Source organism: Zootoca vivipara, chromosome 1 (genome assembly GCF_963506605.1).
Source record: "Zootoca vivipara chromosome 1, rZooViv1.1, whole genome shotgun sequence".
NCBI lineage: Eukaryota > Metazoa > Chordata > Lepidosauria > Squamata > Lacertidae > Zootoca > Zootoca vivipara.
Genome location: NC_083276.1, coordinates 72,058,799 through 72,086,117, shown reverse-complemented (window position 1 = coordinate 72,086,117; position 27,319 = coordinate 72,058,799). Strand labels below are relative to the sequence as shown.

General features: G+C 43.6%; 1 protein-coding gene across 2 annotated transcripts in view; it reads left to right on the top strand.

The window, feature by feature from the left end:
* The window catches only part of IGSF22 (immunoglobulin superfamily member 22), a 33,503-nt gene extending 9,731 nt beyond the window's left edge, over positions 1 to 23,772 (top strand). The window contains exons 8-22 of one of the 2 annotated variants that reach the window (XM_035130737.2): positions 1,144 to 1,306; positions 2,108 to 2,380; positions 3,209 to 3,493; positions 4,625 to 4,749; positions 6,509 to 6,650; positions 7,217 to 7,513; positions 8,097 to 8,399; positions 9,061 to 9,234; positions 10,652 to 10,780; positions 12,454 to 12,750; positions 14,653 to 14,741; positions 18,359 to 18,551; positions 18,857 to 19,156; positions 21,028 to 21,354; positions 23,464 to 23,772. In XM_035130737.2, the coding sequence (XP_034986628.1) occupies positions 1,144 to 1,306; positions 2,108 to 2,380; positions 3,209 to 3,493; positions 4,625 to 4,749; positions 6,509 to 6,650; positions 7,217 to 7,513; positions 8,097 to 8,399; positions 9,061 to 9,234; positions 10,652 to 10,780; positions 12,454 to 12,750; positions 14,653 to 14,741; positions 18,359 to 18,551; positions 18,857 to 19,156; positions 21,028 to 21,354; positions 23,464 to 23,531 (3,165 nt within the window). In that variant the 3' untranslated portion in view covers positions 23,532 to 23,772. The remainder of the gene's footprint in view (positions 1 to 1,143; positions 1,307 to 2,107; positions 2,381 to 3,208; positions 3,494 to 4,624; positions 4,750 to 6,508; positions 6,651 to 7,216; positions 7,514 to 8,096; positions 8,400 to 9,060; positions 9,235 to 10,651; positions 10,781 to 12,453; positions 12,751 to 14,652; positions 14,742 to 18,358; positions 18,552 to 18,856; positions 19,157 to 21,027; positions 21,355 to 23,463) is intronic. The other variant, XM_060276120.1, reaches the window with a different exon arrangement.
* The last annotated feature ends 3,547 nt before the right edge of the window (positions 23,773 to 27,319 follow it).

Genomic DNA, 27,319 nt, shown 5'->3' with positions numbered 1-27,319 from the left:
GGAAAAGAAGGATAGTTTGTTTAGCCACACTGTAGTGTATGCAAAAAGGAAATTGCGTACATTTCTTTTCCTAATCCTCATTTACCTACCAATATGCCAGCTATGGCATACTTCCAATGATTTTATAACATCGCTGTGATGTTCAGTTGAATCCATGCATTCATGAATACATGCTGACTGCATTATAGCATTGTTTTCCTATTGTTACGGTTGCAGCCAGTTAATGAATGTAGTTATCACTTAATGACTGGCACATGTACATAAATGTTACAAATAGTAGGCCCCTCCATATAGCTTTTTAATTGTGCATTCATGCTGATGTGCACCTATGATGCTATTCACACTGTCACATATGATCCTATTATTATTATTATTATTATTATTATTATTATTATTATTATTATTGGTTTCATTTATATACCGCTTTATATTTTTAAGGAAAAAAACCTCAAAGCGATTTACATGAAAACATCAAATAAAACAACCCAGTAGAAAAATGTCAAATATAAAGTATACATTCAAAGCAACATACTTGATAGGAAACTAATATACTATCCTAAAAAATTCAAAATAAAATATTACCAAAGGAGGCCAAGTACAGAATGCACATTTAATGCAGCAAAAAAAATTATTTAAAAAAACCCAAAAATTATCTTACCATTTCAAAAGAAAAGATTACTAAAGGAAATCACACATAAAAGGCCCATTTTAAACAGCCAGTCTGGAGGGGGCCCTAGCAGAACATAATTTTCATTTTTTTATTTAGAAAAATATGTATGTATCACTGTTTCTTTTTAAAAAAATCAGAGTGAAAAAAAGATCAGAGTGGCTTACACAAGAAAAACTAGATAAAAATTAAAATCCCTGTTCACCAGCTAATTCTTAAAGCCAATGTTTCAAAATACTGAAGACACCTGCTGAATCTCTGTTGGAAGAGCATTGCATATTGTATCAGCTGATGTCAGCTGAAACAAAATCCTTTTTTATTAGATCTGTTCACAGCTGCAAGTTACTAAGTGATGAATAATCAAGTAATGTATATACAGTGCCCAACACATATTTTAGATGTCCTTCCACTTGCATTACATATGCATGTAGCTTTTCACTTCATCATTCAAAGCTTTCTATATTTCCTTTTTCCAGGGTGATGAACCTTTGCGTTTTCAGTATTCCCTAGGAAAATACGAAGCAAAGCAGATGGGCACTAAGTATATGCTCTACATCAGCAATGTGACTGAAGCTGACATGGGCACATACAGTCTTCATGTGGGAGATAAGCATCTCTCTGCACGGTTGAAAGTAATAGGTAAATCTGATCTTTAATTGCATAAGATAAATCATATGCTTAGTGTGTACAAGTCATGGTAATACAGTGGTACCTTGGTTTATGAACTTTCCCATTGAAAGTAATGGAAAGTGGACTAATCTGTTCCAGACAGTCCGCGGAGTACTTAAACTGAAGCGTTCATAAACTGAAGCGAACTTTCCCATTAAAAGTAATGGAAAGTGGATTAATCTGTTCCAGATGGGTCCGCGGAGTACTCAACCTGAAGCGTACTTAACCTGAAGCATGGGTGTAATTGGTTCCGGAAGTCTGTTCATAAACTGAAGCGTTCATAAACTGAAGCGAACTTTCCCATTGAAAGTAATGGAAAGTGGATTAATCTGTTCCAGACAGTCCGCGGAGTACTTAAACTGAAGCGCTCATAAACTGAAGTGAACTTTCCCATTGAAAGTAATGGAAAGTGGATTAATCGGTTCCAGACGGGTCCGCGGAGTACTCAACCTGAAGCGTACTTAACCCGAAGCATGGGTGTAATTGGTTCCAGAAGTCTGTTCATAAACTGAAGCGTTCATAAACTGAAGCGAACTTTCCCATTGAAAGTAATGGAAAGTGAATTAATCCGTTCCAGATGGGTCTGTGGCGTTTATAAACCGAATATTTGTAAACCGAGGTGTTCATAAACCGAGGTTCCACTGTATTTGTTATTTGTGTAGAGTTGCACTGATGAACTCAGGCTGAGAATCTGGCCTGTACTGTGGAGAAATCTCTGTGGTTGAGCACCTATATAAGCAAACAGTGAAGTCTCGTCATGTTTTTTAACAGATGAACCCCTGAAGTTTTTGGCAGACCTGAAACCTTTGAAAGTAAATGAGCGGCAGACTGCTGTGTTTGAGATCCGCCTTTCCAAAAAGGTGCCCAACTTTGCTTGGAAGTTCAATGGGAGAGAGCTGAAGCGCGATGACAAGTATGAGATCATCTCGTCAGAGGATGGCTTAACTCACACACTGAAAATTAAGGATGTCCGTCCAAGTGATGTGGGTGCTGTCACTTTCGAAGCTGGAGATCTCACGACTCAGGCTGATCTTTCCATTCAGAGTAAGTGATGCTGAAACTGTATGTTAACTATTGCCCAAGGTTTCCATTAAAAAAAAAACCACTGGAGTCAGTGCCTAGGTCATTCACATTTTTTTATTGCTGCAAAAATATATTGTGCTTTCCTTCGCTGCCAACGTCTTGGATTCCTATTCTAGTATTATGTCTAAAATACTAAATAGCCTATTGACTTTACTGACTTATCATAGTTAAATTCAATCTAAAATGTGAAAGCAATGACTTGAAAGGATTTTTGCTATGGAAAAGAAGAATGTTCTGTTAACAGTGCTGTTTGGTGGTTCGAAGAAAAATGGGTGACGGGGGGAGGCAAAATCATATGTTTGTTCCAACATATGATGGAGTTGTCACTGTGTTGGCTGGGCTGGTTCCCACATCACTTTAATCCACACTTTAGCTTAGCTATAGTTTAAAGGTCAATATGTAACATGTTGGTGCATGGAACTAAAATCATGGCTGCTTCATTCCCCCACCCCACCATCCTCCTCCTGTTGCTGCCATGCTAGCTGGGGACAAAGCCATGGTCTGGCTTAGTGCTGCATCTAAGCCTGGGCTCATGGTTTGAGTCCCCCAAGCAAAGAACAAATGGTAAATCAAGAACAAAGCTTGGTTACAGCTCCTGGTTTCTTTGGAACCCAGGCTTTATGGATCATAAATATCCCACTGTTAGAAAAATTCCAAGCTTTGGTTATCTCTCCTTTAGCTTACTTAGCCCCCTATCAACACACTGTTGTTGCCCTTGACTTCCCAAAATCTGGTTTGCTCTTGTGGAACTCCATACAGTCCAATTTCTATCTCCTCTTTCCTCTCAAGGAACACCAATTAAGTTCGTCAGAAACTTGAAGAATGTTCGAGTCAAGGAGAAGGGCAAAGCTTGCTTGGAATGTGAGCTGACCACTAAAGATGTTACCTTGAAGTGGCTGAGGAATGGACATGAGATTGCGAGGACTAACAAGCATACCATGACCCATGAAGGGAAGACGGCAGAGCTGATCATCGACGATGCTCAGTTTGGTGACTCAGGAGACTACATGGTGGTTGCCATGCAAGAAAATGACCCCACAGAGTACTACAGCAGTTGTGTTGTTACTGTAGAAGGTAAGGGTGGTCAGAGAGTTTAATAAAACAAGTTTCAGTCAGATGGCATCACATGGTTTTTGAACTCAAGCCACACATGACTTCCATGTGATCAGGGGTGCAAATCTGCACCTTGTATTTTTCAGTTTGTAGACTTGAATTTAAAATGCTGCTGCACATGAGGAGCCCAAGTTGTCACTCGCTGGATGTTAATAAGGACATGCTGTGCTTTTGTCTCTTTTTATAAGCTGTTCTGAATCGGCCTTATTGTGAGGTTGCTTTACTCTTTTATTGCAAGTTTGCAACCTGCTCTGAGATCATATGGTGAAAGGAAAGGACATAAATTCTCTCGTAGTTAAAATAAAATGAATGGGGAAGTGAGCAACTGTTGAAGAAAACCTGCAGCAGTTACATAGCAGGGGCTGCCCCTTCTGGCTTTAAAGACCCATGAGAATGGAACTTTGCATCTCTGGGCGAGGAAGCACAGAAGCACACTCGGCAGCTCACATATACTAGACAAAAGTTTCCAGGCTGATCTGTTGTGGTTGGGGGTGCAAGTGCCCCTACAACAAGAAGGGGAGAGTGCCATAGCTCAGCAGTAGATCATCTGCTTTGCATGTAGGTCTCATGCTCAATCCCCAGCATCTCTAGGTAGGGCTGGGAATATCCCCTGCCTGAAACTCTGGAGGGCCGCGCCAGCCAGTGTAGAGAATACTGCAGGGGTCAGCAAACTTTTTCAGCAGGGGGCCGGTCCACTGTCCCTCAGACCTTGTGGGGGGGGGCGAACTATATTTTGGGGGGGAAATGAACGGATTCCTATGCCCCACAAATAACCCAGAGATGCATTTTAACTAAAAGGACACATTCCACTCATGTAAAAACATGCTGATTCCCGGACCATCCGCGGGCCGGATTAAGAAGGCGATTGGGCCACATCTGGCCCCCGGGCCTTAGTTTGGGGACCCCTGGAATACTGGGTTAGATGGACCAAGGGTCCGACTTGGTATTAGGCAGCTTCCTATATTTGTTTGTTCCTAAGGAATAGTTAGCTAACAAAATCTGCAACAAGTGTTCTTGATTATCTTGTTTGGCATTATCTGTTCAGCATCGTTCCCTGCTTGCTGTAACTGAGGGTGTTTCCTCTCCCTTCAGAGAGATTTGCCACAGTAAAGAGTGGCTTATCAGATGTCCAGGCTCCAACAGGGGATCCAGTAGAGCTTTCTGTTGTCCTGAATGATGAGAAGGTGGAAGGCGTTTGGCTGAAGGATGGTAAAGAGGTATGTTTCTATGGTGTAAGCAGAGGGACTTGCACATCTACCCCTGCACATCTACCCCAGTTAATTGATGTGACCGTTTGTAGAGCCACAGAAGAATTAGCAGCCATTTTCTCATTAACATATCAGTCATAGGAAGCTAGGAGTATGGAAGAGACCAAGGAAGCCAATCACAGTGTAGTCTTGGCAGTTGTAGGCAATTGTTTTCTGTAGTCCCAACTGTCTTTCCTTCCGATATTTCTCATGCAGGGATATTGCATTTTGTCAACAGTAGATATGTTATGTTTTATAAATAAAGAGACTACAGGTGGGATTCAACTACTGAGTCTTGTCAGTGGAAGTCCTGCAGAGGGCACATTGGGGAGGAGAGGGGGAGATGCCCCATTGTGCAAGCAACTTGCTTACGCAGTGGGGCGTCCCCCCTCTCCTCCCCAATGTGCCCCCCTTGAAACTGACCCTGGGTGGTTGGGAGACAACTTGGGGAGGGAGCATTCTGTCCTGCAAGCCAAAATGCTTGTACTGCTGAATCCCTCCCTGTGGTTACTTAGGAAAATGTGATTCTCCATCCTTGATGTCATTGCTTTATAGAATGTGATTGTGCAGGGGTCAGTGCACCGATTGCCTATTCCCTCCCCTCCCGATGCCACATCATATTGTGGCTCAAGGGAATTTTGAAAAACATGCTCGAGCAGAGTCCTCTTCTACTATGTCACACGCCCATGCTTGTTTTACTTTCTTAAAAAGTGGCAAACACTAGCAACGCTTTCCTCTATAGCTGCGATAATGTTTGAATCTTTCGTTGCTGTTAGGTTTTATTTGGTTATTAGAAGGCTGTGCACTCTCCTTCTACCATGCTGGAGTACAGATGTGTCCCTTAAAAAAAATGAAATGAAATGAAGGCAACAATGATAGAACAGCTATTGAAGCACAGCAAGTCCATGTGCATGCATACAGACACACATGCACACCCCTTATATGTGGAGTCATAGCACCATAGAACCATAGCTGCCAAGTCCGGATCGTAAAGATCCGGGATCGGCAGCGCGCGCATAACCGGAGGTTGCGTGACGCAACTTCCGGTGGCGCTTCGCCCTTCTATGGGCACCAGAAAATGGCGGTGCCAGCACCGGAAGTCGCTTCCGCGCATGACCGGAAACACGTAAAAGCGACTTCCGACGCCGGCGCCGCCATTTTCTGATGCCCATAGAAGGGCAAACCGCAACCGGAAGTCGCATCACACAACTTCCGGTCATGCGCGGAAGCGACTTCCGACGCCGGCGCCGCCATTTTCTGGTGCCCATAGAAGGGCAAAGCGGCACCAGAAAAATGGCCGCCGGGAAGAAGCAAATTAAAGGGACAATGCCGGGATTTTCCGCCAAACGGGAGACCGCCGGGAAACGGTAAGAAAAAAGGGGTTTTCCCGGCGGATACGGGATACTTGGCAGCTATGCATAGAACTGTAAATGCCAAGCATCCATGACAGATGGCCATCCAATCTCTGCTTAAAAAGAAAAAGACTTCCTTTAGAAGCTTTAGAACAGGCATCCGCAAACTGCGACCCTCCAGATGTTTTGGTCTACAACTCCCATGATCCCTCGACCAGTGGTCGAGGAAGATGGGAACTGTAGTCCAAAACATCTGGAGGGCCGAAGTTTGGGGGTGCCTGCTTTAGAACTTGACTCTTACCTATTAAACTAGCATGTGAGTTCCTGTTTGCCATTTGAACTTTTAACAGGACCTTTCTTTTTAACCTTTCCTTCAGATTACAGATATGAGAGGAATCCAAATTGTCAAGCAAGGGGCTGTCCACAAGCTGATCATTGACAAGCTGGGAGAGGACACTGAAGGAAAGTACACTTTCAGAGCAAAAGGGGCAGAGAGTGAGGCCACTGTCAGTATTGCAGGTAGAGTACTCCTGTCGTGTCATCCCCCATGTAATTTCACCTTGTTCCTTTGACCACTCCCTCCCCCTGCCCTAGGCCTCTATTTCAGTAACACACAGGGCATCCTGGACATTGACCAGATTTTGTGACCAGGGCTGTGAGTGTATTGCAGTTCTGCAAGTGTGTGGAAAGACACGGAATGTAGTGGTTGGCACAGAATTCAGCTTCCTGAGAATCTAGGCTTGCATTTCTGAATCCAGGGATTCAGGGACAGTTAACTCCCCAAACCTTGATTACAGTAATTCTAACTTTTATTGGACCCAGGAATTTAGGGTGTTTCACACCCAAATCATGTGTATGTGTATGTATATGTATATGTACATGTACATGTACATGTACATGTATCACATCTCTTCTGAGGCCACCTTAAACTTGGAATTCTATGGCTAATGGAATGTATGGCTGCAGGGACTTAAACTGTCATTGGTGAAGACCGTTCAATGAGGCATAAAAGTGTATGAATGTTGCTAACGTGTCCTTTTGACTGCAGTTTTCAGACCTATTTTTCCATTCTCTCCCCGCTCCAGATCCCCCTTTTATTGATCCATCTGTGCTGGAAGCTTTAGCTGCTCACCCAGTGACAGTGAAAGCAGGACAGACAGCCTACATCAAAGTACCATTCAGGGCCAAGCCCCTGCCCAAAGTCACCTGGTTCAAGGATGGTATTGAGGTGACCGAAGAAGACAGAATAGAATTCGAAAGGACCCATGACCAAGCACTGCTCACAATCAAGAACTGTGTGAGGGAAGACAGCGGTGCTATCTTGCTGCGGCTGAAAAGTGATTGTGGCACAGCCACTGCTCAACTGCACCTCAATGTTCTTGGTAGGTCCTGGGATAATCCTCTAGGGCAGTTCATAGTACTATCTGAAGCATATTTAGGCTATATACTTTGGTATCTTAAAGGGTAGGCAAAATGTAAGGAACTGAATTTTCCTGCATGAAAGGGACAGTTTCCTGCCACAACCTGATCTTGTGTTCTTCTGCCTGGAAATAAGATCCTACTGTGTCTCAAGTGTGTGTAGGATTGCAGCCTTAACTCTGCTTTTGCTGAGTTTCATTTTTGCCCATTACTTTAGAGATAACCACACTCTCTGTACCCATGCTTACCCTTCAGGAATTGGAGACCCAGTTTCAGAAATTTGCTACAGTGTCATGGAACAGATAAAGGGACCTTGAGATGCGTTCCTGATTCCTAGTTTCTCAAGGATCATCAGGTGGCCATGTTTGAGGACCATAGAGTAGCAGGGTACTTTGGTTTCTGCTGGCAGATGAAATTAATAAAGCGACTCAGGCTGCTTTGAATATGAGGCCAGGTTTGTCAAACACCTCTCAAGAAAGTCTTGATGAGTTCCAAACGGTTATGACCATTGCCACTCTTTTTGCAATTTCTCTCTGTGTACTTCAGACAAACCAAAACCACCACAAGGGAAAGTTGAATTCCTGGAGAAGTCTGGGAAGTGTGTCAAAATGAAATGGAAAGCACCCAAAGACAATGGGGGCAAGCAGGTGACCCACTTCATTATTGAGCGGAAGATGGTTGGGAAAAAATCCTGGACCAAGATTGGAGAGATTGACAGCAAACACACCACTTTTGCCACAGATAAGGTAGAAGAGGGAAAACCCTATCAGTTTCGGATCCTGGCTGTCAATGCTGAGGGTGTGAGTGAGCCACTAGAGTCGGAAGAAGTCTTTGCTGGGGATCCTATTGGTAAGTACCTGGCCTCATTCTGTTAGATAAGATTGTCATCTGGTTGCATGCTTAGAGCATTGAATGATGACATCTGCCATTGTCCAGTGGGGGGCTTTTAGGCTGGTGCTGGCCTTATCTTAAGAAAAGGTAGCACATGAAGAGAATTACTTAAAATATTCTCTTATGATGGCTCAATTCACAGGTTTTGGTTTTGGTCAAAATCCAAGTCATTGCATTTGTCAGGAAGGAATGTTTACCTGGGGCAGAAATCATGTTGGGTTTTAGCATCTTAGCCAATTCATGGAATTGATTTAGCTTTAATCACGTGCCCCTTGATCTACTTAGTGCTACGTCTGGTCTGTATATCATGGGATAGTATGTTCGGACTTATTGGGTAGAGATTGTCCTGCCTGGTCCTGCCTGGGTCACTTACATTTCTAGAATTCCCCTTGGTGGGGGTAAGAACCCTTTTTTCAGCCTGAAAGCCTTATTGACAACTTTCTGGGGACTGCATACCAGTGGTCGCCATGGCCAGAAGTACGTAATGGGTGGGTGCAGTAAAAGTGGCGGGAATAGTAGCTGTGACTCTTGCCTTGATTATAATTTCATAGAAAAGCAGCTAAGAAAGAAAAGGCTTCCACTGTAGTTCTGATTTCCTCTGCCCTCAAATTCTTTTCAGATCCCCCAGGTCAGGCGTCTCAACCTCAAGTTACTGATGTTACGAAAGACGCGATTACTATTACCTGGAGTCCTCCAGCTAAAGATGGTGGCTCTCCAGTAATGGGGTATGTTGTGGAAAGGAGGAAGAAAGGCAGCAACCTTTGGGTCCCAGTGTCCAAAGAGCTCATTCAAGGTCAGAAATTTATCCCAACTGACACACACACTGCTAAATATAATTACACACACACACAAAATGGCAACCGTCAAGAACGTAAAGCAAGATGTGGTGTATTAGTCTCTCAAGAACGAAGTGTAAAAAAATGGCCTTGCTCGGTCAGACCAAGATTCATGTAGTCCAGTATAAACACAACCTGGAGCACAATCTAGGGACTCAGAATACCTGTCTATTATGTTTCTACTAAGCGCAAAGCACCTGCTGGTAGATGCCACCTTCACCAAATACAGGCAGTGACCATTTTAGGCATGTCGAAATGATGTGTCATCGTCAGCATGCAGGTCCTTTTGGACCAGGAAGAGGGAAGAATGGGGGCATAATGGGGGGCACGCTTATGCATGCTCCACTGATGCACATGGGGGCCAGGAACAGAACCCCCATGCAAAATGGTCATCTCCTATACCGTGTTTCTCCAAAAATAAGGCACCGTCTTATATTTATTTTTCCTCAAAAAAACACATGGTGGCTTATTTTCAGGGGATGTCTTTTTTATATTAAGTATGGTACAGTTTAACCTACAAGGTTAAACTGCCTATCACTATGGCTTATTTTCGGGGTGTGGCTTATTTTTGGGGTGTGGCTTATTTTCAGGGTGTGGCTTATTTCCGGAGAAGGACGATACAATTACTCTGTCCAATCACACTTCCATTTTTACAGATGACTCACAGTTAACCATTTCATCTTAACTTTCGAATGGTAACTGAGCCACACAATTGGTCTTGGAAACCACCCGACTGTTGATCTCACTGCCTGATTTGTCCTCTGTTCCCGTAAGAGGGCATGGCCTTGGTTAGCTGAAGTTCTTTTCCACTTCTGTTATCCATTTGGAAATCCAGAATGCGATTAAGCTAAAGACAGATATGCAAACTGACTTAAAGGCATTTGGGATGTTAAGTGAAGTGAAGAGGGCATTGTTTTGTTTGCCAATGTTGTTGTTCTGCTTAGTAAGCTGTCTTGGAGGTGCCTTGAAGCCAAATGGCAGCATTAAAATAGTTGGGCAAATAAATGCAATGTACGATTACTGTATTCCTGAATTTGCTTCTGTTTTGTTTATAATATGACTCTTCTGTGCACAACTGCTCTGTATTTGTTGCTTTTGTTACCATTGCATTTGCTGCATGTCAGCTTGAAAGTCTGTGGTGCGGAAGTGCTCCAAGTGTGCAACTGCCGCAGACTTCTTTTTGTCGGCTGGAAGCTGTGTTCGTGGCCAGAAGGTGGCAGCAAAAAGCTGCAAGATTGCCCCAGTTATATAAAATGAGAAGCATCGTGCCCCCCTTGAGTCCTAAAGAGCGATGATCACTTGAACATTCTTCTGCCTAGAAAACACCTCCTCTCGAGTAATTATGATACCTGTGTTCTTCTGCATTCTCTTTAGATACGAAATGCAAAGTGGATGGCTTATTGGAAGATACAGAATACGAGTTCCGTGTCATAGCTGTGAACCGAGCGGGGCCTGGGCAACCTAGCAGTGCTTCCAACTCAGTTGTGGCAAGAGATCCCATCAGTATGTCCCTAACATTGATCTGTTCCTAGTGTTCCATAAATATGTTTAAAAAACAAAAGGTTTGCTGTACATGCAGAGAAATGGGGTAGACCCCTGCAACAACCATTCCCTATCTGGCTGTTTGTTTCCATAACCAGTTTCAATAACAATTTCAGCGGGCAGCAAGATGGCCCTTTTTCAAATAATACTGAGCAGGCACAGCTGCTATTTGTTTAGGAATTATTAGACCAACACATATCATGGACTAGGTCCATGATCTTCCATGTACTATCAATTACACAGGCTCTCGAACCTAATTTCTGCCTGCTTGAAATGGTGGTTCAGGGGCAGAGCCAGTCACAAAATGGTGGCAGACAGTTTGGTATATAATGAGCTGGCAGTTACTGATAACACTTTCTGCCGATATCTGATCCACCTTTGAAAATTGCTAAATTCTTTGCTATGGCATTTTCATTGTGACAAGGAGTGTCACAGCTCAGCTTTCCACAAGCTAAGTACAGTACAAGCATTTGCTCTGGTGGTATTGTGACTCAGTCTCATTATTTTGGGCAGAATTTTCTGATTCAGAGGCTGTAAGTGGAAAAATTTTGTTTTATGGTTTTCCCTTCACACCCTCCCATGTCTCAAAGTAATTTTTACCCATCTCCTGCAATTCTCCCATGTTCCAGTTTCTTTCATCCTTCTTTTCTCCCTGGTCCTTTTACATTCAGTTCTGTCTTCTAAGCAGGACTTCTTTTTTTCTCCCTTTCCTTTCTTTTCCCTGATTATTATTATTAACCTTCTATGTCGCTTTCCTATTTCCTTTAACACCTCCTCTGGCTCTTTTGTTTCAGAGGAGGGAGGTTGACCTTCCTTCTCCTCACTCCCTGAACTTTTCTGTCTCCTAGCCACCTTTATTTAGCATCAGAGGCCTAACGAGAGCTTGCACTGGTCCAACCCAAAGGCTATGGAACAGCTATGGGATGGGATAGGCAAGTGATAAGGCATGGGGCAGGCAGGCTGTGGCACTGAGGCCCACCCAAAAGTGGCCCAAGGCCCACTGGTGGATCCCAAACCACTGTTTAAGAAACACCAATCTGTTCCATAAAATTATACACACATGTGCACAGACACCACCTCTCTTTTCCACAGTCACACATTCAGTCTAATCTAAGCTGCCCCCCAGTGCAATTTGGCTTGGAAAAAAGACTTCTCTTGGAGCCAATAGCCCATGTGCATGTACGCACCCACATGGATAGCCCTCATGAGATGACCTATAACTAAAGAAGAAGATCCAATTGAGATATATCCGAATTTTAGAAAAGAAGAATCCAAAATTGTAAGGATGCACAAAGTCTCAGGAATCACCAGCATCGAAAAACATTGTGGGAAGGAGGGGGGTATTGTTTAGTCGTTTTTGTTTAAACTGCTTTCTTGTGTTTTAGCTTGTATTTTATCCTGTGAATCACCCTGAGATCTTGTGATGAAAGGCGGTATATTAATCTAATAAATAATGAATAATAATAATAATTGTTAAATAAATGCAGACAGCAATACATTATTAGTCTTTAAGGTGCCAAAGCATCCATTGCTCGCACTTGGAAGGGTGCGACTGAATGTTGCACCAGGGCAGAGCAAATGTGTTTTAAACAGTATATGCAGCTGTGCAGTGGATGTCTTGCTATTTCTCCCAGAGCCTCCTGGACTGGTGAAAGATTTGCATGTAGCAGATTCTTCCAACTCCAGCATTTCCTTGGCCTGGCAGCAGCCAGAGGAAGGTGATCCGCCGTCAGGATACATCCTGGAGATGCGAGCTGAAGATACCAAGGAATGGTCCAAGTGCACCAAGATCCCAATTTCTGGCACCAACTATACAGTGGGAGGACTGCAGGAGAGGCAGAAATATTTCTTCCGGATTCGAGCCGTGAATGAAGCTGGAGTAGGAGAACCCATTGAGTTAAAGGATGGAGTTCTGGCCATGCCCCCTCCAGGTAAGTCAGTGTGCATAGACTCCAACTTCATGGGGACTGCACTTGCCTTGTGCTCCCTGTCCCCCAAAGTGGAAGGAATGCTAGCAAGATCATCTGGTGCAGGCATCCCCAAACTTCGGCCCTCCAGATGTTTTGGGCTACAATTCCCATCTTCCCCGACCACTGGTCCTGTTAGCTAGGGATCATGGGAGTTGTAGGCCAAAACATCTGGAGGGCCGAAGTTTGGGGGTGTCTTATCTGGTGTATGTTTTGTGGTATTTTATGCATTGTGGTTTGCTGTTGTTTTTATTGACTACAGATTGGTCATTCTTTATTGTGTTTGATAAGTGTGAACTGTTTAATTATTATTTGCTGGTGTTTAATTTTACTGTTTACTATTAGATTCTGATGGATTGTTGACTATTGCTTTGTTTGATACAAGCTGTTTATTTTAAAGTTATTGTGACTTTTATATTGTATCAGATTGTTACTATTAATGTTTGATTTATTATGCTTTTAGTGTTGAAAGCCACCCAGAGTGGCTAGGGCAGGCATCCCCAAACTTTGGCCCTCCAGATGTTCTGGACTACAATTTCCATCATCCCTGACCACTAGTCCTGTTAGCTAGGGATCATGGGAGTTGTAGGCCAAAACATCTGCAGGGCCGCAATTTGGGGATGCCTGGGCTAGGGCAACCCAGCCAGATGGGCAGGATATAAAAAATTATTATTATTATTATCATTATCATCTTCATCATCAATCAGTAATGAGTCCTGCAGTCCACAGCTCCCTCGCTTTGGTCCTTTTCTTGCAGGGATGATACCATGCCTGACCCTGATTGTAGTGCTGCTAAGGATTGTAGTGCATGCAAGAGGACAAATCCTGCACATTGAGAGGCACCTAAAACAGTTCCAATGCACAGAAAACCCTCATGCAGTTACAACCAAAAGCACATCAATTGCCAATGTATACAGGACTGGTAACTTATACAAGAGCAAATGTGCAGATATTTTTCTGCTAGGATTCTACCTGCTGTGTAAGGAAACGTCAAGACTCTCATGCAGAGAAGCAGGAAGAGAGATGTGCAAGCAGTACAATGGGGGACTTCCTAAAAACCCATGAACTACAGCCCACAAATAGCATTTAAAAATCCCACCAAGGATGAAACACAAATAGAATACACCTTTGAGGACATTATTCTGATTGCATGATTCATCTTCGTTTTGGATTGATTTGTGTTCTTGGTCAGTTCCTTGCATACATCAATAATCTTAAAACCCCTGTGCAGCGTTTACTGCTGGTGCCTTTATAGGAAGGAACTGGGAAAGCAGCTGGAAAGGAAGGCAGTTTTGCTCTAAAACCTCCCCACAAGAAAAGGCTCAAGCACCTCCTCCCTATGCCTGACACACTGATCAGATTCAGAGCCCACTCTGACTACATTAAAATAAAGGAAGCACAAACACTGGGAAGTGCTTCACAAGTTTCCTAAGCTATGTAGTTACTGTGTAGGTACTGTATCAATTCTTGGTTTACGCAAAGGGTGTGAAAACCAAACACAATAGTACCTCAGGTTACAAATGCTTCGGGTTACAAACACTTTGGGTTACAAACTCCACTAACCCGGAAGTACGGTAGTACCTCGGGTTAAGAACTTTGCCCCGGATGAGAACGGAAATCGCGTGCCGGTGGTGCGGCGGCAGCGGAAGGCCCCATTACCGAAAGCGTGCCTCAGGTTAAGGTTTAGGGTTAAGAACGGACCTCTGGAATGAATTAAGTTCGTAACCCGAGGTACCACTATAAATTTAACTGTACAGTGCCAAAGTGACAATATAGGTAACAGGGAAATGTGTGTTTTCTTATTAATAGTTTTAACTACTCACTCCCACCCATCTTTCTCTGTTGTTGTCCCGGTGTGTCTTATAGCTGCTCCGAAGTTTGATCTGAGTGCCAGGCTGAAGAGTCACATGGTTGTTCGTGCTGGGACTGCCCTCTGCATTCATGCCTCTTTCACTGTAAGCTGCTCTTGCTATTCCATCAGGGAACTTGTGCCTTAAAATTGCAATGGATGCATCCCACTTGCAATGGCCTTTTCACTGATAAAGCTTTCCAGCACCCATAACAAACCTCAGATCCCAGGATGCTTTGGGGGGGAAGCCATGTGCTTTAAATGTATGGTGTGGGTGCGACTCGCTCTATCTATGTCTGTGTTATAAGATTTCAAGAGGAAGGACCTGTGTTTTGATTAGATTGCTTAGTAAAGTACTGTTAAAAAAGTTGGATGCCACCTCCAATCTCTGCTGACCTGTGGCAAGATTTGGTGGTGGTTTCCCAGCGCTCACCCAGGGTCTGTGTTCCTTTGAGAATCAAGATGCTGCAGCGGCTGCCATAGCTTTTTTAAAAAAATATTCATATATGTACTCCATCCTGAATTTGGATGGAGGGAGTCCAGCTCTTACAGTGTGGTCATCTCAAGAGGGGCTTGTTCCCCATAGCAGTGCAGCACTGGAGTCCAAGGCACCTCTCCCAGCTTGCCTTGAGCCAGCCAGCCTGCCTAGATCCTTCTACCCATTTTTCAGGTATTCCAAGCCTAGTGCCAAAGGCCCCAAACTCTTCCTGTGACATCATGCCCAGTTACCCTGGCAACCTTCCAAATCTCTGCCCCACACCTCAAGGCAGGGGATGAAGGACAGTTTTATTGCATTGCCAACTACCCTGTACTGTTTCTTGATTTGTTTCTTTTGCATAGGCTAGCCCAGGAATTCCTCTGCAGCTTGTATTTTTCATTCATATCCCAAATAACTAAAATTCTACCATTTATTAATTTCTGCTATTCCCTAATATGGTAGATCCTGTTACCTGTAACAGTACATTAACCGCTTAAGGGTTTTTATAAACTATTGGTTTATAAATGGATTTCAATAAATAAATAAAGTTTAGTTTATTGATTCTATTTAACAAACTCATATGCCGTAGTACTCAGGGCACCTTGACCTAAGTAAACAGCAACATTAGGCAACTATACCCAGTGCCAAGTTTGCTGAAGCAATAATCATAATGACATTGATGTTCCTTCCTTGTTATCTCTTAGGTGTTAGGTAAAGTATGCCACACTTTTGGCATTTAATTTGATTGCTTGATTTTATGTTCATTGTTTGGCTTAAGTTTCTGATACGCTTGTGTTTTTGTTTGGGTACTCTGTTTATGTGCTGTGATTTCTGTATGTAATCTGTAATCACACATAATCAGTAATAATAATATGCAAGTGTCTCTGCGTCCAGTTGTCCCGTGTGTCCCTGGGTTACTGCGCATGTGCCCCAGGGACACAGGGATTGGACGGAGAGACTGCACGCGCGCACTCTCCCCCCCCCTCTGCCTCCTCCAACCGCCGCTCCCGGCCGGACACCGCCTCACTGCAGGGCACGTCAGGGAAGCGAGGGTGGAGGCCGGCGGAGGCCTCCTCCTCACAACCCTCCCTGGCCCATGAGAGGAGCGGCGGGAGGCCGCGAAGCAGCGGCGGCGAGGTAGGCGTTTGTGTCCTGCGTCCTTCCTGTCAGCGGCTGGGGGAGAGGAACGGAGGAGGAGAAAGCAGCGCTTTCTTCTCCTCCGTTCCTGTCCCCCTGCCGCCGACAGCAAGGACAGGTCCCAGGGTTCGGAGAAGCGCTGCACAAGCGCTTCTCCAAACCCCAGGATGTTCTAGCGCCCGTTATTGAATGGGCTGAAATCCACTAGTCAGTAATAATCAGCTATTTCCTTGCCAGATCAGTTATGGTTGCTCTAGACTTCTAGTAGCAGGAAGTTATGGCCCCAAGAATTTCCTTATTTCTTTAATTGCACTTCCTCTTTGGTCACCAACCCTGAACACTGCCTTAAACATTATTCTGATTCTTATTAAATCTTTTATAACCTAAAAGGGCCTCCAGTTTTTCATGGAGGAAAAAGGTTTTTAAGCCTGTGATCTGGCTGCCTATTTAAAAACAAAGCAAATATCAGACACATAAAACATGATCAAACATTGAAGATAAAGTATACTTTGCTCCTAAGAGATAACAAAGGCAACCTTCCCAGACTAGGAATAATTAGGTAGGAATAGGAGAGAGGTAGCATTTGAAACATGTATGCTTCTCTGTTAAAGTACTCACAGTAATGCAGAATAATACTGATTGGGATGCCAGACTAATCAGGGCTTTGCAAACCCTGTAATCTCCTCCTCTCTGCTCAAATCTGTGCCATGAAGCTTTATCAAGAGGGATTCAGGCAGTGCTGCTAAGAAGAGTGGCTTATTGAAGGCGGGTTCATTAAGATTCTCAGGTTTAATTCTGGGTGGTTTTATGTCTAAGAAGTTGTCCAGGTTTGTGTGTGCGTGCATGCACACATCTTTCAGCTGTTACCAGTGCTTACAGAATCACGGGACTGGAATAAGTAACTTAGTGAAGTAAAATTTAAGCTGGTTCCTATGAACCCAGAGAAATGGATCCTGCCCAGGGAGAGCCCAAGGATCCAGGCAAACAGACGAATTTAAGCGTCTCCTGCCCACCAAATAACAGAGACCAAACCAGGACGTACGAAGCAAGGCACTTTTATTTTCGCTGTTGCAACAGGGTCCTTCCTCTCACGCAGGAGAACAAGGAAGGCCCCAAACAAAGATGTCTTGCCCTTAAAAAGAAATTTGAAATTGGTTTCAGCCCACCCCCCAGAAGCATCATCCATATGTCACAGAAGGGGTGTAGCCCAAGACCCCCCCTCCCTAGATTCATCATAGGTACATCATGAAAGGGGAGGTCTGGTGGCAGTAATCTGAGCATCCTGGACCCTGCCCCCTGCCCCCAAAACCTAATCAACAAATAAGAGAGATATTTATATTTCCCTGTTTCCCAGCCAAGTTAATCACACCCTTTTGTCTGGCACTCAGGTATCAGGATGCCAGGGTTATCACTTTAATTCCTGAGACAATGAGAAGGTTCCCCCCACCCCCCTTCTTCCTTGCAGAGGAACACCTAGTCAGAGAGAGAGTCAAAATGGTGTCAGAAAGGCCTGTCTTCCTGTGCTGCTTCAGACATGTGCCTGTACTGTACATTCATGTACATGTTTTATGAACAATTATTATATATATATATATGACCTCAAAATTCTTATAACATTAGCAAAAAAAAGCTATCTCCTTCCATTGCTTCCCGTGCCCATTTTTTTGCAACTGTCTCAAGAGTTCCCACCTTCCTACAGCTTTTAGGGTTGACAGCTTGCAACTGAGAGAGTTGCCTTGTTCCCTTGAAGTCTGGGGTAGCCCTTCATGGTGCCCTCCAGGTGTTGTCGTACTCCATCTCCCATCATCCCTGCCCACAGGTCATGCTGGTTGGGGCTGATGGGAGTTGGAGTCCTACAACATCTGGAGGACCTAAAGCTAACCATTACTTGAGAGAAGAAGCATCAGCCATGATTTCTCCTGCCCATATCTTCCCCATTCCTTTAATTGCTCCTTGCCTTGGCAGCGACAGTAGTAATTACAAATGCACCACCCACAGCAGATGAAACTGATTCAGATTAAAGGCCAGGGTGAATGGGAAAGAGTGAATGGGAAAAGCTATGTCTCCTGCTTAGGCTGGACACATTCAGCAAGTTTTGCTTCTGGCAGGGTTCCCCTCCGCCAAATGTGGTGTGGCAAAAGGATGGTAATACCACAAGGGGAAGAGAGAGCATCACTAAAGGCAAGAACCACTCCCAGTTCCTCATCAGCAGCACCAAACGCATGGATACTGGACTCTACCGTATTGTACTCAGCAATGACTATGGAGAAGCCCACTACGACATCCATGTGCAAGTGACAGGTACAAGGCTTGGGGTGGAGCGAGCCTGTGAAACTAGATGAGGAATGAATGCCAGCCTCTTGACAATTGCTGAGCTGATCAACAATTTGAGAAGAGGTTATGATGATGCAGTTGATTGCCAGATCATAGAGTACAGGCAATGTTTGCCATTCTTAGTTTAGCTTTTCAAGCTTAAGACCATCATGGGTATGCTGAAAAAGCATGACTATCGTTCCAGAGGGAGATGCTGCCTCCCAAATAAATGATAGAAGACCGCAAACAGAGAAAGATGAAACACTGGTTCATACTCCGTATTTCTGCCTTAGATTTCCCAAGGCCTCCTACTAACCTGAACCTGTACGAAGAGGTGCCAAACACTGTGTCACTGAAATGGGATCACTCTCCAGACATAAAGGAGGATGGAGGTGCCCATTACGTCATCTTGAAACGCGACACTAGCACAGCCACCTGGTTCACGGCTGCAGAGAAAGTTTATAGCAACAAGTACACTGTCACGGGCCTGCTTCCTGGCAGGAAATATTTCTTCCGGGTTATTGCCCGCAATGAAGTTGGTGACAGTGATCCTCTAGATTCAAAGGATTCCTGGCATATCAACAAAGACAAAGGTAAGCATCTAGGTCTGCATAAGTAACCAAATAATGTAGTGTTTTGTTGTGTCTCAGCAGATTGAGGCTCAGTTTGCAATTTTGCCCTGGGCTTTCTGAAGCTGGAAATGGACAGAGAGTTGGAAGTAGAAGTGTTGCCAAAGTTCATCATGACGTGGTTTGGAATAAGAATCTGTCCCGCTCAAAATGCCCAGATGTCTTATGAAACGAGGGTTATTTTCCCCCAGGAAGTTCTCCTCCATTTCAGCATGTAGAATAAGATTCTACATAGGTGCTGTCATGCATTCCAGGTGGCCACAACACCTTATAGGTGCAAGCACAAAAGTTTTTCCATGGAAACCCTCCTTGGGCACTGAAAGTAATTGAACTGCAGAGCTAGCTGCTTTATAGGCACATAAGCAAATTTTCCCCATTCCTCTTAAGTCATGGAAAGCTGTCTATGACCCAGCCAAGCAGCTTTGGTCTGAAAAGCAACTTCCTTATTTTAAATAGCACTTTCAGCTGTTTCTTGCATATGTTTCATGCACAGCTACAGCATCTCTGTAGACCCATCTAGTCCAGCATTCTTTCCCCTGCAAGGGCTGGACAGATGTTTCCAAGAAGCCCATCTGTAGTACATGAACATGACACCTCTTACCCACTGTTACTCCCTATCAACTGAGGTTCACAGACATTGTCCCTAAACCTGAAAGCTCCACACAGCTATTATAGCTAACAACCATTCATAGGCCTACCCTCTATTCGTTTGCCTAATCTTTTAAAACCATCTAAGCCAGTGGCTTAGCAAATTCCATTAATATATTAATTATATCTTGCGTGCCTTCAATGTCACTGAACCACACTAGTTAATCTATCTTAATGATAGCTGTTAGCTGTGTTCAGGAAAACCTCCTCCTGAAAGAGCTCTATATAATGTATATGCTGCAACTCAAGCACATTGCAGGTCAGCAAATACCCAAGCAAACAACATCATGCCTCCCTTCTCTATTGTAAAAATCAGGCATAGGCATACTCGCCCCTCCAGATGTTTTGAGGCTACAATTCCCATCATCCCTAGCTAACAGGAGCAGTGGTCAGGGATGATGGGAGTTGTAGTCCCAAAACATCTGGAGGGGCGAGTTTGCCTATGCCTGGTATAAATGCTACAAGAATGAGGCCTAGGACCACTTAAAAATCCTGTGACATAGTCACATCAATGTACAAATGAAGAAAAACTCCTTCCACTTAATCCTTTACAAAATTAAGTTTACCAGAACTACCTTGGAGAAAGTTAGCCATTGAATACAATGGCCTTCCAAAAATTAGGATGGGTGCATTCAAGGATAAATGGGCATTGGAGAATAGGGTTAGAGTAACAGAAGACAGTTTGATTCATCTCCAAATGTCCACATGTCTATGTAGTTTTGGAACTACTGTTTTCTGGCCCAAGTATCTCAGTTGCTAAAAGTGAGGCTGAGTCGAGCTGTCTTCAATTGTTCCAACCCCTCTTTCCAATGTCATTTATTATTCCAGCAAGCCTTTAAGGTAGAGGTCTTTTTCCACTCTGCATCTGGATTGGAATTGATTTCAGATCCATCCATTGCTTAGTTATTTGTATGCTTGCTGCCCTGAGCTCCTTTCGCAGGAAGGGCAGTATAGACATTTATTAAATGAGTAAATAAAAGAGATCAGTAAGAAATGAATAGTTCTGACAAATAAATGCCCTGCAGCTTTTGAGGAAGTCCATGGCCTGAAAGCAAAGTCATAAGGCCATGTCAAGTATTTGAGGTTTGTATCATCATATCATGGAGGCACAGCCAGCCAAACATGGATATCTGAATAGGAGGAAACCCCTTTGGAACCAGGTATTGATTACGCCATTTCTTCAACAGAACTTTTCCATGCCAAGATAAAAGAATATCATGAGCGAGACTGGCGCCATGCCCCCCGTTTCATTACCCCACTGAAGAATCATGCCGTGTGCCGGGGCCATGATTGCACCATGAGCTGCGCTTTCCTGGGAAACCCCCGCCCTGTGGTTACATTGTACAAGGGTCAAATCAACATCACAGCCAATTCCAAGTTCTGGTACAACTCAACTAGTGGCGTCTGCACACTGATGATCCCCACTTGCACTGCCAAAGACACAGGAGAGTACACCATAGTGATTGAGAATGAGCTTGGGCAGGAAAAATGCAGTTGCATATTGACGGTGTATGGTAAGTTGAATTCCTTCCTTGGTGAAGGTTGGTGTAGTTAACAGCACCAGCTTATTTTATATAACTATATTGAGCGTGAGAAAGCCAAACAGGACAGGCCCCCTCCAGAATAATGTTCTATTGTGGGTGTGCTCTGCAACATGTTCTTCACACAATACTGTAATAATAAATTCGTGGTGGATTTATTCATTGTTCAGCAATGTTTCTATAATGCTGTGGCATTCTTGCTGTCCAGAAAAGCTATGATGCAACAGAAGGGGGAGAACAGTTGTGGCAGGAAAAGTTATGGGATTTCACCCAGGATGTGATTGGACATGAAGCAGAATGGCCACCCCAAAACTTTGGCTGGAGCAATTAGCATTCAAAGGAGAATTCCGTGTGACGGTTCTGATAGCATCATTAGCACGAATCATCATGAATGTGCAATAAAAAGGACATCTGGAGGAGCCCAACAGAATTAATTCTGCCCAAGTTGGTATCTTCTCATACTAGCCCTGATCTAGCCTGGGTCAGATCATTCATGCTGGGAATAAATACTTGAATAACATCAAACCCCACCCCACCCCGTTTTCCTCTCGGGGATTATTAAGTCAAAAATTCACAGAACAGGTTGAAGGGAGAGGGGGGGAGATAAGTGGCATACAGGATGGGTGATTTATGTGGCAGTCCTTGCTGTCTATCTCCTGCCCTTGCTTATTCTGCCTGCCTGCCTTCTGCCCCTTCGCCCTTCTCCTCCCCATGTGTCAGGATCCCTGGCTTGTTCTTTTTAAGTGAAAGCTGAGCGTGATGTTTCCAGGCATGGCTCAGATACACCACCAATAGAAGGAATCTATCTTTGGCTGATACTGCTCAGCTTTATTTTTGTATCTGTGGCTACTACTGCAGCAAAACAGGCTGATGAAAGTCAGTAACAGCCTGCAGTTTCAGTTCAGTATCATCTGAAGAATGGAGAAGTCATCCAGCTTCAGCCTGCACTGCAGTCTGCATCATTACTTCAGCAAAAATAATGTTTCATTGGAGGTCACCCTGTGAAACTGCCTCCCACCAACCTTCTAACTAGGTGAACAGATTTCTCATTTTTCCTATCTTCAGTTCCCCACATTTCTACATCAGTTTCAATTCATCTGCATTTCCATGTGCATTTATCCTAATGCACACATATTTTTGCAAGGAATTTCCTCTAACATAATGACTCTTTGTATGCTTTTTTTCTATAAGTTTTCCTAATATGCATTTTTGGCACACATTTTTTGGTTAGAGAACCACACTGCCAAAATTGGGGCTGATTTTGAAGGATAGCTGTTTTTTTTTGTTCATGTATCATGTTGGGAAGTGTGAATTTCTCACCATCTGGAAGAAACAGGAATATATTTTCAGACTAAACCAGGTATCCCCAAACTTCAGCCCTCCAGATGTTTTGGACTACAATTTCCATCTTCCCTGACCACTGGTCCTGATAGCTAGGGATCATGGGAGTTGTAGGCCAAAACATCTGGAGGGCCACAGTTTGGGGATGCCTGGACTAAACAGTAAAATTACCTGTCTGCATGATGATAAACTTATCAAACTACTTGAAACTTACTGTTGAAGTAGGCATGAATGGAATTCAGAAAGTTTAATAGACAGCCTGCCTGCTGGAGAGTCACTAGGTAATAAGTTTCAAACAGATAAGATTGTGTGATAGCATCAGTCACAAGCACATGCTGAAATATGGGAGTGACTGATTCTGATTTGCTTCAGCTCACAAGTGTGCATGACTTCACCTTCCAAAAGCTATGCATACTGTCACCAGTTGATACGTATCACAATTTAAATGGTGTTAAAAGTATAAGAGGCCGAGTTCCCCTTAACTTTTGTCAAAGTCTCTTTAGCTATTAATTTTAGAAGGTTGGGGGGATTATTTGCCTAAAACAGAAGAAAGCCAGGTTGAGGGGCTTGTGGCTCTCATTAAGCCCCTCACCCTCCAGTGCAAGCACTGTTCTTAAATAAACATTCAGTAGTACACACCTGCCACAAGCTCTTGACCTCACAACCCTTAACAGAATTTACCATGAGCTCAGTAACAAAAAATCCACTAGTTGTTAATATCTGACGGCCTTTCTCTTTTAGATAAAGATGATAGAAGCCTCCTGGAATCAGTGACTGAGAGCCTGCAGAAGTCAAAACACCTCATGTGAGCAACACACAAAAACCAATTTTAAAGTTGGCTGAGTGTTCAGAATAATTATAGTTGCTGTGCATGGCTTTAAGTACCACAACTGTGTTATCACTTGTAGTCATTTAGCCTAAAGATGCTGCTGCAGGATTCATTAAAGGCTGCCTTCAAAGCTTCATAATGGCAGATATGGTTGCCAATACTTTTCAGAGAACTTGGAAATAAAGGAAGATCCCAATAGAACTGCTTGTTTTTATTTATTCCCACACCACCCACCTCACAAACAAATCAGGATGAACACTCATTAAAGACCAGATGTAATCTAACCCCTGTGTAAGCTTTGTGCAAGCAAATCTGAATAAATAGAGTGTCTGGAGGGGCCCTGCATCTTTTTTAAAAAAAACTTTAAGCTTAAGCAATTGGAGCCAATTTAGTACCAAATACTTCTTCCTGATACCAAACCAATTTATCTGGTTTGTGGACCACCTAAATGAAATTCTTGACATCGTTAACTTATGAGGGTCTGGGCATATTGATTTAAATTACCTTTGAAGGAGATTCTTTAAGAACTTGAATGGCCTTGCCTTTTAAGCACATCAAGCTGCAGTTATAAACTTTTTCTCACATAGCAATACTACTGGTAGCCCGCTAGTGATGACTAGGCACTTACCAGCCAGTGAATTGACTGAGAAAGGTTTAATAGTGGTCCAAAGAAAGATCAGGGACTGAATGTTAATCTCCTGAGTCCTATTCACTTCATTGTGCATTAAACGACACACATAAAATGCAGAGCATTTAGTGTTGCCATGGAAACATGGGAGCTGGCAAATCAGAGCAAATGTGCACATTTTGTTAGCATACACTTCACATGCTTTCCATAAATCAGAATGGACATCAGACCATGCCTGTGAACTGGTAGAGTACTGTTGAGAGGAGCATTTGTATGCATTAAAGTATTGAGGCTGGTTCACACACACACACACTCACACACACACCCCAAATGGGCTGGGCATATATGTACGACAGAGTGCAGGGTACAGATCTCCTCTCAATGACTGTATATGAAACTCTCCTTGGAGGAGCAACTATGAGGCAGTTTTGGGAGCAGCAGAAGCCAAATGGCAGTAAATCCCAGCTGAGCTGATGGACAGGGACTTGCAGCTTTCCCTCTTTCCCTCTGAGGTGAAGATAGTTCTAGGAGGGCAAGAGCCCAGTCAGATGGGCAACAGAACAATAATAAAATTATTGTTGTGGTTCAAGCTGCAGTGGGTGAGGTCACCAAGGTGAATAATTCCACCTCAGGAGCTAATTTTGCAGCTTCCTGATACAGTATTGGGAAAATGTGACACCAGTCTGACTCCTGCAGGTGCACACAACAGAGAAGTCAGGCACAAAGGTTTTACTTGCCAATGTGTCCCCAGCAATTGCTGGGTGACCTCTCCATCTCTTGGTGACCAGAGAGATTAGCTTTTAATCAGGCGCCATGTAAACAAATATCCCAACTGGCAGTGACTTTGGCAGTTCTCTGAGTTTTCCTTCCAACCATATACTTGCTCTTGGGAATCGCAGGTGAAAGCAGGTGAAACCTTTATACCAGGGGTGAGAAAAAACTTTCAGAGAGTTATATTTCCCTTCTGGGCAACCCTGGGGGGGACGGGACTTGACAGTGGTTGATGAGGCAAGAGGGGAAAGCTAGTGGAGCAATGGATTTACATTTCACCTTTGCATAGAAGGCTAGTTTTACACACACACGCAAAACCTGCTCTATCCAGGCAAGCAAGAGGCATTATCAGAGTTCAATGGCAAATGCCAGCACTCAGGGGGGGGGGTCCAGAATTGGGCCAGTGAGGGTTATGGCCTGGGAAAGAGTCATGAGGGCCACATAGAGAAGACTGGAGGGCCAGAATTGGCTTCCAGGCTTGAGGTTCTCCAGCCCCACTTTACAGTTTTAGAGCGCTGTGAAGAATCATAACTGCCACATTTGTGAGCAGGAATTATGCATAGCATTTTGCCGCCTGAGGCAGAAGAGCAAATTACACCTCCTCCAGTCAAGGTAGATAAAGCCCTTGTTATCTTGGCACTTGAGGAAGGAAAGCCACTCCCTGAAAGGAAATATACAATAGGAATGCATTAAACAGATTAACAATTTGCTGCTCTTTCATGACACTCAAAATAGACAGAGGTGGCTACATCACCCTGCCAACCATAACTACGGTATGAGCTGTTTTTCATTAAATTGGACTTCCTCTGCCTCTATGGTTTTAGCAGGAGCATGGCAATTAACAAATAAAAAACACAAATATATTAGCCTTTCGGGCCAGTGAGGGTTTTTTATTTTACTTTTAGTACATCTATATGTGCAGAGCATTTTACATTAAAGGGGGGGGGATGCACACAATAGAACAAACTGAAAATAAAATAAATTTGAACATGGAAAGAAAAACACCAGTGTTTGCGTTGTATCTGCTTCCGAGTTCAGTTTAGGTTTCATTGCAGCTATTTGGAACCTATGGTCTATTTTTTCGTAAACAGTTGAAGCAAATATAAAACGATTTGTGTTGTTTTTGCATAATGGTGAAAACATTGTTAGCATGTGGAGAAAATAATAATGTGCAACTCACCAGATGAGGTTTGATGTATATTAAGCCCAACTTGATCGATACTGCGAAGTAGTAACCCTCTGAAGCCAAAATTCTATTGGGGAGGGTTTCTGTGAGTAAAATAATACAAACGCATCTCATACAACCTCTGTTACATTACCACACATAAATGTTAAAGAATGTAGAATTTCTGTTACCCAAAACCTCTAATTATTCACTATGTATCCACCCTCAGTCGCATGCCATTCCATATCATTTTGTAGAGGCTTTTCATTCAAACCCGGGCCTACATTACAATGCCCTTGAGCAGGCATCCCCAAACTTCGGCCCTCCAGATGTTTTGGACTACAATTCCCATCATCCCTGACCACTGGTCCTGTTAGCCAGGGATCATGGGAGTTGTAGGCCAAAACATCTGGAGGGCCGCAGTTTGGGGATGCCTGCCCTTGAGAGTACACAGGTGTAGAGCCAATATCAAATGCCCTGCATGATGTCACAAGGCTCCGTCTGTTGGACTCTGGCCCTTTCCTAAACCTACTCTGCATTTCCAGTCCAGCAGCAGCCATCTCTTTCGCAGCCAGGCGCATAGAGCTGCACGCACACAGTCCGCTGCCATGTGCATGGAAATCTGTGGACAGGAGTGTTGCTAATCAGAAATAGACCAGAATTAGAGTGTCTCCCGCTTACAACCAGATGAGAAATAAATCGGGAAAGGGAGAAGCTGCTATATGGAGAAGCTCCCTTATGTCCCTGCTTCTCTGCAGCTTTGATAGTCGACATGGCCGTTTTGGTCTGCTGCTGTAAGAAAAGAGTCCCTGGTTTTTCTGACTTTTGAACTGTGCACTACCGTACCTTAGAGAGGATTGTCTCCAAGTTGGAGAAATGCTATCATAAGAATATTTCATCTTAATTATATAGCCCAGTGGAGCTATATCCATTGCAAGTTCCTTTTCTAGATAACATGTTTGTGTAACATAAATTCAGTGCAATCCTACCTCTTTCCCCAAAGTTTTCAACAACATAATTATGAACACACTGTTCAGGGTTTGCTGCTGTAGGTCAATGCTGACTTGAAATTCAATTTGATGGGTGTCCAATTTGCAGGGTCTACGTAGCAAAATCTGGGTGGGGTGTGTGGAAGAGCCACTATTATTCATCTGCTTGAGATGCAGTAGTGTAATTGTAAATATTCCTACTAAAATGCACCAAA